Source organism: Puntigrus tetrazona, unplaced genomic scaffold, assembly GCF_018831695.1.
Source record: "Puntigrus tetrazona isolate hp1 unplaced genomic scaffold, ASM1883169v1 S000000586, whole genome shotgun sequence".
Classification (NCBI taxonomy): Eukaryota; Metazoa; Chordata; class Actinopteri; order Cypriniformes; family Cyprinidae; genus Puntigrus; species Puntigrus tetrazona.
The window spans coordinates 447,501-457,500 of NW_025048217.1; the positions used below are offsets into that span (position 1 = coordinate 447,501).

At 40.8% G+C, this 10,000-nt stretch overlaps 1 protein-coding gene across 2 annotated transcripts in view; it reads right to left on the reverse strand.

Moving 5' to 3' along the window:
• The window catches only part of corin (corin, serine peptidase), a 33,022-nt gene that overhangs the window by 22,213 nt on the left and 809 nt on the right, over window positions 1–10,000 (reverse strand). Inside the window, exons 3-7 of one of the 2 annotated variants that reach the window (XM_043232631.1) lie at window positions 9,989–10,000; window positions 5,211–5,483; window positions 4,021–4,231; window positions 2,977–3,161; window positions 2,789–2,902 (exon numbers count right to left, since the gene is read on the reverse strand). The exon at window positions 9,989–10,000 is cut by the window's right edge and continues 157 nt beyond it. In XM_043232631.1, the coding sequence (XP_043088566.1) occupies window positions 2,789–2,902; window positions 2,977–3,161; window positions 4,021–4,231; window positions 5,211–5,483; window positions 9,989–10,000 (795 nt within the window). Of the gene's footprint in view, window positions 1–2,788; window positions 2,903–2,976; window positions 3,162–4,020; window positions 4,235–5,210; window positions 5,484–9,988 lie in introns of both variants that reach the window. The other variant, XM_043232630.1, reaches the window with a different exon arrangement.

Here is a 10,000-nt window from a genome sequence, read left to right on the forward strand (position 1 = left end):
TCTGTACCAAAGCAAAACACAATAATAATAATAAAATTAAATAATAATAGTAAAAATAAAATTTTGATAATAAAGTTTAATAAATTAAAAAGTACAAATATCAATCATGTTAAGTAATAAAAGTATGAAAAACAGTAAATAAATTTCTCCCAAATTTAATTTGTCACATTAAATTTAATTTAATGTGTGTTGACATTTCATAATTAATCAGCACACTTTATTTTTGGTTAATTAAGGGGATTTACTATTAAAACTAAATACTGTGTGATTTTCTATTAAAATAAGTTTTACAATAGCTTTTTGGTAGTAGTAGCCTGTCACAAACATTATTCTTAAATAATATTAATATATTTCTGTCATAACTTTAAACCGAACTTTTATTTTGATGGGTTGCCGTGAATACCTTTCCATTTGTGTGTGTTTCTGTGGGTATGGTACAACTAACTGCATCGATGCTTTGAAGCTTTGGACACAATGTTCTTCTCTGCCATCTGTTGGTCAAGAAAAAGTCTTACACCAACTGATTCCTTTAGATTTTTTGTTCACTGGGATGTCATTGTTAGGTTGTATTTGTGTTGTATTTTGCACAATACAGTGACAACAACGGCATTGTATTCTTTTGACTTGCATCAAACGTTACATCTTTAATGTTTAATACGCCTATAAATTAGTAAATAAATTAATAAATTAATTACTACACATACGTTTTCATTCCACCAATTTTGTGTCTTCCTTCCGAATTTTAAGCATCTTTTTTGGGAACAGTGGTTAAGTGTTTAACAGTAGTTTATTCAGTTATGCACAGCATTGATTTTAATATTAGTAGTGATTATAGTAAAGTTTGTATATACATTATATTACAGTATAAATAATTAACAACGAAACAACACATAAAAACACAGACAACTAGACTATAGGCATGTTTATAGTGCAGTCAACATGCTTTGTATTAGCCTAGCATGACATGTCAGTGAGGAAACAGAGTCACATGACAGCATCATTTCATCAATGTTTCGTAGCACTAGCGAGTCACGTGTGTTAACACCAATCCCAATGTACATTATATGATGCTATTTTACTCAGATGAAATGGTAAAAGGCTTGTGAAGTGACTCTCAGAGCAGTTCTGGAGATGTTGTTTATGTGTTCATGTCCTCACTGAGATGTGCTTCCATTCATTCATCATCCATCAGCTTCTATCATCTGATCATGGTTATATCTCTTTATTAGCGCTATAGGAATCTCAGCACTGCGTTCAACACTATCAAGTACAACATTCTCTTGAAGAGACTAGAAAACTATGTCTGCATTAGAGGAAGTGCCTTAGCATGGTTTAAATCATATCTATCTGACCGCTATCAGTTTGTGGCATTAAATGAGGAGGTATCATATCAATCACAAGAGAAATATGGAGTTCCTCAAGGCTCAGTGCTAGGACCGTTACTTTTCTGCTTAATTCTTCATCATCAGTTAGGAACCTAGGTGTGCTGTTTGACAGCAATCTTTCCTTCGAAAACCATGTTTCTAGCATCTGTAAAACTGTGTTTTTCCATCTTAAAAATATATCTAAATTACGACCTATGCTTTCAACCTCTAATGCAGAAATATTAATTCATGCGTTTATGACCTCGAGGTTAGATTATTGTAATGCTTTATTGGGTGGTTGTTCTGCACGCTTAATAAACAAACTTCAGCTAGTCCAAAACACAGCAGCTAGAGTCCTTACTAGAACTAGGAAGTATGATCATATTAGCCCGGTTCTGTCAACACTGCACTGGCTCCCTATCAAACATCAGATAGATTTTAAAATCTTATTAATTACCTATAAAGCCCTGAATGGTTTATCTCCTCAATACTTGAGCGAGCTCTTATCACATTATAGTCCTGCACGTCCGCTGCGTTCTCAAAACTCTGGCCATTTGATAATACCTAGAATATCAAAATCAACTGCGGGCGGCAGATCCTTTTCCTATCTAGCACCTAAACTCTGGAACAATCTCCCTAACTCTGTTCAGGAGGCAGACACACTCTTTCAGTTTAAATCTAGATTAAAGACACATCTTTTTAACTTAGCCTACACATAACACACCAACACACTTTTATTATTCAAATCTTTAAAGGATTGTTAGGCTGCATTACTTAGATCAGATGGAACCCCTCATAAAACATGATGTTATATCTGTGATGAGCATCCCGAAGGATCATCAGAGTCATCCTGGTAACTCATGAGGAGCACCTGGCTGCACCCATCAGAAGCTGATCGGTCACAGCTGCTGCTCATCATCAAGAACCCTACAAAAGCCCAGAAGACACACTGGTGACTGAGCAATGCCTCCACTACTGACTGCAGCTAACGGTTTCTCTCTCATTTCCAGCAGATGGTTCAGATCAGCCTGATTCACTACGGCACGGACGCACTGCACTGAGGAAGACACAGAGACACAGCACCACGAGCACCGGGACACAGTTTGGACTCTTGACATGTTTACCTCTTTTGTTAATAAATCCACCCTCTGGGGATTTTCACTGAGCTCTCTTTGTCATGTGATTCTTCACACATCATAAAAAGAATGGCAAAGTCCTTTGCACAATCTGACATAGCTGTGTATATTTATATTAGAAAATCACAAATCAAGAAAATAGTTTTTTGCTATTAATTATAAACCTCATAAGAGCAGATCCTTTGAGATCACCCTCTAGAGATCTCAAGTCTGTCTGCATCTTTCTTTGAATGGGTTTCTCACATCTTTTGGGGCTGAATGTGAAGGAAGTGAGAAGCACACACTCACTGCAGTCGGCCTCGTCGCTCCAGTCGTCGCAGTCGTTGTATCCGTTGCACACTAGTTTAAGGGGGACACATATTCCAGTGGCACACAGGAAGTGATCTCTTCCTCCGCAGGCAGCTGGAGGCACAATCACAGAGAGAGGGGTCAGAGCGTGTGCGCTGCGGGAGGAAGCAGGGCTGGACGGCACTCACTGAGCTTTCCTCTGGCGTGTCGTGGTGTGTAGCACAGTGCCGTGTTTTCTCCCGGGGCTCCTGTGTTGTTGGAGAACTGAGAGCAGCGCAGGAACTCCGGCCAGGACGCGTTAAACATCTGCAGCACGGGCTCACATCCCTCACGAGCCGCTTCACAGAACGACTGACAGGGAAGAACCAGAGTCCTGCGGCAGACCGACAAACCACAGAAACACAGTTTGACGTGGAGACGAATTTCATTTTCCCATTAGATGCTAGTTCAAACTGACAGGGTATGACAACTTCCCCCCCAAAAATTGTATAATTTTTGTACTTTGTTAGGGGTTTTTTCCATCACTTTGTGGGAATTCCATTCAAAAATGACTTGTAAATGATCTCATTATGCTGCATTATTGCTTAATATTACAAACAGTTTTGTTTCTTTTAGTTAGCACAGGTTCTGTTTTCTGTTTGGAGCTGACTGATTGTAGGCCTCGCCGATCTGAGCCTCAGTTTCTGAGTGAACATTCAACAAATTAACCACAAATTATGCTTTATTCACTCCAGAGCTTCAGTGAGGCCTATAATCAATAGACGAGAACACTTTATTCAACAACTGAGGCACTATTAACAGAACAGCGTACACAGTCTGTATTCAGCAGACTCTCTCCAGAATGACACTATGTATGTATTCATGTAGCTTCATTAAAATTCAGATTCAGAACTACAGATGGCAGATGGAGTATCCTAACGATGTCTTTCATACTTAAATTGTGTTCTGAAGGTGAACAACATGGGAGTAGGTGATTAATGACTACATTTTCCTTCTGGGGTGGAATAACCCTTTAAAGTTTTCAAAATGAAGTCCTTTGCAATGCATATTAGTAATGCATTTTTATATAATCAATATCCTAATGATTTTTGCCAATGTATAGCATTAATCTATACAATGTATTGTGTATTTTTACAAATATAGCTGTGCTTCTGATGTACTGATTACTGAAATAACCTGATTTGCCAGTTTATAAGCAAATCGATACCCTGCGAATGAACACCCTGGATCACCTGCGGTCTCTGTGACTGATGCATTGTGGGAGAGCGATGGAGCATCCAAACAGCATGATGTGTCTGTAGCAGGACAGTCGGCTCAGGTAGCTGAAGAACTTGAGGAACATCTGCAGCTCGCCGCTCTTGACGACCGTTGTCCCCGGCAACACGCCGCTCTGGTTGTACGGCAGCATGTGACACTGACTCTCTGTGATGTCAGAGCAGAAACCTGCTACCAAACACCAGAGAGACCTGATTGGCTGACGAGTGCTTTCAGTGGTCTGTGATTGTGTGTGTGAATCTATATATTTGTGTGAGTCTATGTGTGTGTGTGTGTGTGTTTGTTTGTGTGTGAGACAGAGTCTGTTTGTCTGTAAGCGTGTGTGTGTGTGTGTGTGTGTGGATGTGAATGATCTCTAAGAGAGTCTGATTGTAATTATAATTCTAGTGCTCAAGTCAAAGTCAGAAAGACGAGAGGAACAGCCTTCACACACACACACACACACACACACAGACCTCAGGAAAGATGATTAATCATTAGGCTGTTTGGAGGAGACAGAGACAAATAAAAGCATGCTCTGTAGAGGTCATCACAAGAGGACACACACACAGATGACTTTCAGGACAGGACCTTCACTGAGGACACTGAAACACCGTCTCACACACAAATGGACAGAGAGAGAGACTCGAGAAAAATCTGTGCTGAAATTAGATTAGCTGCTGGTCTGCAGAGGACAAAAGCAGTGAGATGTTTGACATAAAAGGGCTGAAGAGAGAAAGAAGCATACAGCAGATGATAAAATATGAGACATTTAAAGGGATCGTTCACTTTCTTCCTTCAGATGAACACATATTCTAGGAAAAAAAAATTGTCTTTGTGAGTAGATAACAAGAGGTCTGCATTAAAAACATTACGTCTTAATTTTGCATCTCCAGTAAATATATCTTGATTTAAAAATCTTTAGATATTTGCATTGGAAAACAACAAACTGAGATATATATTTTTTGTAATGCATGCAGCATTTTTTGACTTAATAAATATAGCACTTTCTGCTCTGATTTTATACTTTTTAAGACTTGCATTAAATGGACTCACATAGAAAAAAACCATTGTGTTCATCCGAAGAAAGAAGGACATCTACAACTGACAAGACGAGATCGGACAGTTTTAAGCCACTCATGTAAACCCGTGCTATTCCTGACCATACCAGCGTCAGCACTCGTCACAGTAGAGACAGATGTCCCGGGGTCCCCAGGGGCCGTGGTGGTGGGGCCCGCCGGTGATGATGAGGAGGACGTGTCGGAGCGGGGCATCCAGTGAGCCGAGTCCCACTGAGGAGGGGTGTTCGTCAGGACTACCTGCTGAGGAGACATCGTCCCGTTATCGGCCATCATCGGCCCCGGGTCAGTGCTGTTAAAGGGCCCCGCGGTCACTACGGAAACAGAAGATCCAGCATCCAGCAGACCATTCCCAAATAAACCTGACGAGAGAAACAGTAGTGGAAGCGTTTAAACACAAAGACAGCAACAGCTGAGAATATTTAGACATTCTGCTCCATAAATGTTCTTTATAGCCCTGATGGTTCCATGAAGTACCTTTAAAGTTATTAGTGTAAACTGGTTCTTTAGATGATACAAATATTTCATACCTAAAAAAAAACAACATTATTTTAAGAACTGATCACTCAAAGGTTCTTCAGGGAACCAAAAATCCTCTTCTATGGCCTCAGTGTGAAAACTCCCTTTTGAAAGCTTTATTTTTAGAGTCTATTGTTTGCAGCGACGTGACCAACATGAGCTGCTTCAAAAAGGAAATTTCAGCCAAGACAAACGCACCACAATAAACAAACTATAATCAACAGTGGGTCATTTCCGCAAATTAGGCCAGATCGTTTTCATGCCAGCAGTGAACTGGAAAGACTTCACAGCAAGCAAGCATGAGGATCATAACCACCAACAGACATCTTGTGTTTATAAAAGGATTTTTAATCCAAAAATGAAACTGTGTCTAATTCACTTCATTCATCTCGTTCAAACCTGCGTGACTTTCTGTGAAACAAAACATGTTTTAAAGAAACCCTGTGAACCAAACAACATTGACTGTCTCTGCATGGAGAAAAAAGGAGACATTTAGAGACATTCATCACTGATCTTTATCACAGCGGAAGTGGCCGTCCAAGCAATGATTCTTCCATTTATGTATATTTTACCGTAGTTGAATACCAGCCTGTTAAAATGAGATTTTACAATCCTGACATTTTCAGAGATGATTAACTTCTGCAAGTTCACTTGCTTTAGTCGGGTGTAAAGAAACCCACAGCGAGTATAGGAAAGCCATCACAGGCTTTCACAAGCGTCTCATTTTGGCTAGCAAACACAAAACTTTCCCATAAGGCAACTGTTTAATCAAACGATGCAGTGCTTTCTGTAACTGGGTCAGATCAAGGTGGATTATATTCACACCTTAAACGAACCGTACGAGAGTCGGTTTGGAATGAACCAAGACCACCTCTTCAACTACAGTAAATATTATTTTTTGTATTATTAGTCATTTAAAATGTAAACAGGTATGAAATACAATCAAAACTTTTAAATTCCACCTCTGTTGATGTGTGTGCAGTTTGTTTTTAGGCAGAGAAAAGGGGTTGTTAAAAATGTATTTGTGTATGAATCAATAATTTAACAGATTCATTCAAAATCACAGATTCATTCACTAGTGAAAGAAGTGAATCTTGAGAGATTAAATGAAATGTTCCGTTCAGAAATTCCATCAGATTTTGTTTAGTTGTCTAATATTCTTTCTTCATAATTGTGAGAGAACTACAACCTCCATTAAATAGAAAAAAGTCTCTGTGTATCCAGAATCATGCTCTATTTCACACGTAAACAGCTTTTAATCGAGTCCAGCTTTTATGTAGCCAGATGATTTTTTTCATGTATTCAGCAGTAATTAACTCAGTGTTTTTAAGCCAGCATTTTTTTTAAAAGTTGCCAACCACTGCAAGCATTTTTGATGATTTTCACCTAAATTTGATGGCCTTCATAATATTTTCTGCTATGCGTGTGTGAACATACTGTATATCAAAATAAAGAACAAGCCTCTGCTTTCAAACATTTTATTCTATCTTCATGTTTTTATGTTTTATCTTCACTTGAATGGTTAAAAAGGTTAGGTTTGATTTTTTATCAAAGTAGTGCACTTTCAAGCATAATACACTCAGATATCATATTCTTTCACCTCTAAATATTTATATGAATAATTGAAATTGCATTCAGTAAACAGAAAAAACAGACACACACACATTTATGCACACGACGAGCCTAACTTCGTCCCAATCAGATTCAAAAAGGTCAAAACACGATCTACATGAATGATCTACACATATGATCTATACTGTCTCGGATCCTTCCGTTTATGACGATTGTCGTTTTTTTCAAGCCTGGTAGAGCCGGGAAGTCCAGCAACTCATTCAGAACATGAACATAAAGCACCTAGAACAGGGATTACGTGCATCAAGTGTCAAATGTTCAGGAGGATCTGCGTGGATCTACACCGTGTTTACACTGGACCTCAAAACACTACAGAACCATTATAATCAGTGACGATGCCTCACAAAATCCCTGCTGAAACCATACTACAGAAGCTGCAGGTGAGCATCACCTCATTCAACCAGACACCTGCATCTCTACAGTATACCACTGACTCTGTGCTGTGTTCAGAGAGAGAGAGAGAGAGAGAGAGAGAGAGAGAGAGAGAGAGAGAGAGAGAGAGAGAGAGAGAGAGAGAGAGAGAGAGAGAGAGAGAGAGAGAGAGAGAGAGAGAGAGAGAGAGAGAGAGAGAGAGAGAGAGAGAGAGAGAGAGAGAGAGAGAGAGAGAGAGAGAGAGAGAGAGAGAGAGAGAGAGAGAGAGAGAGAGAGAGAGAGAGAGAGAGAGAGAGAGAGAGAGAGAGAGAGAGAGAGAGAGAGAGAGAGAGAGAGAGAGAGAGAGAGAGAGAGAGAGAGAGAGAGAGAGAGAGAGAGAGAGAGAGAGAGAGAGAGAGAGAGAGAGACAGAGAGAGAGAGAGAGAGAGAGAGAGAGAGAGAGAGAGAGAGAGAGAGAGAGAGAGAGAGAGAGAGAGAGAGAGAGAGAGAGAGAGAGAGAGAGAGAGAGAGAGAGAGAGAGAGAGAGAGAGAGAGAGAGAGAGAGAGAGAGAGAGAGAGAGAGAGAGAGAGAGAGAGAGAGAGAGAGAGAGAGAGAGAGAGAGAGAGAGAGAGAGAGACAGAGAGAGAGAGAGAGAGAGAGAGAGAGAGAGACAGAGAGAGAGAGAGAGAGAGAGAGAGAGAGAGAGAGAGAGAGAGAGACAGAGAGAGAGAGAGAGAGAGAGAGAGAGAGAGAGAGAGAGAGAGAGACAGAGAGAGAGAGAGAGAGAGAGAGAGAGAGAGAGAGAGAGAGAGAGAGAGAGAGAGAGAGAGAGAGAGAGAGAGAGAGAGAGAGAGAGAGAGAGAGAGAGAGAGAGAGAGAGAGAGAGAGAGAGAGAGAGAGAGAGAGAGAGAGAGAGAGAGAGAGAGAGAGAGAGAGAGAGAGAGAGAGAGAGAGAGAGACAGAGAGAGAGAGAGAGAGAGAGAGAGAGAGAGAGAGAGAGAGAGAGAGAGAGAGAGAGAGAGAGAGAGAGAGAGAGAGAGAGAGAGAGAGAGAGAGAGAGAGAGAGAGAGAGAGAGAGAGAGAGAGAGACAGAGAGAGAGAGACAGAGAGAGAGAGAGAGAGAGAGAGAGAGAGAGAGAGAGAGAGAGAGACAGAGAGAGAGAGAGAGAGAGAGAGAGAGAGAGAGAGAGAGAGAGAGAGAGAGAGAGAGAGAGAGAGAGAGAGAGAGAGAGAGAGAGAGAGAGAGAGAGAGAGAGACGACTGTGACGGTGCAAAAACAGCAGGACGTCCGGACAGGACGAGTGTCTCGCTTTCACAGCTCTGATCACGTCTCTCCAAAGAGATCTTCGAGCCAATAAACAAAGAGTAGCAGAGAGAGAGAGACAGAGAGAGAGAGAGAAAGAAAGAGAGAGAGACCGAGAGAGAGAGCATGCACATTTGTCCAGACCCTGACCTTTTGACCTTGGAAGCATCAAATGCTTTCTTTGGGCTTTTATGAGGAGCAAACAGACAGAGAGGAGGAGATGCATCTGAACTAATACACTCACACACACACACACACACGTGCGTACATACACAAACACACACAAGCGCACACACTCACTCATGTCTGACTGTATAACTAAACTTATCTCATAAAAGACTGACTAAAACATTTATAAGCCTTTAGTGAGTTCCGGCTCATTAGCATATATTACTGGCCACATTCTGGACCTCAGAAGTGTAGTCAGACTCTTAGAGACTCATATCAGACTGAACAAACGTGTGTTTCATCACTGCAGATTTCTCTTTTTCAGAGACGACAGTGAACATCATGTTGTGACTCATTTGGCAGGAGACAAAATTAGATATAACAGCCTCAAAACCACACAGAAACACGGACAAATGCCACAAGAGCTGAGTGAAGATGCTGGAATCACACACCATCGGCATGTATAGTGAGACAGCAGGTGTGTGTGTGTGTGTGTGTGTGTGTGTGTGTGTCACAGTTGTTATTTGACACTTGTTTGTATCATCACTCCATGTGTCGAGGCTGAGAGCAGGCTGACGGACCCACTCAATGTGTGTGTGTGTGTGTACCTGGTATTTATCACGTTATGGGGACCAAACATCCCAGTAAATTGTGACCTTGTGGGGACATTTTTTGGTCCCTATGAGGAAGCGAGCTTATAAATTACACAGAATGGAGTGTATTAAAGATCTGTAATATGTTATTTTTAATAAATGTTCCCTGTATGGTGTAGGGTTGGTGTAGGACCATAGAAAATACATTTTGTACAGTTTAAAATCCTTTATGCCTATGGAGAGTCCCCACCACAATGGAAAGTGTGTGTGTGTGTGTGTGTGTGTGTGTGTGTGTATTACCTGTGAGCGCCA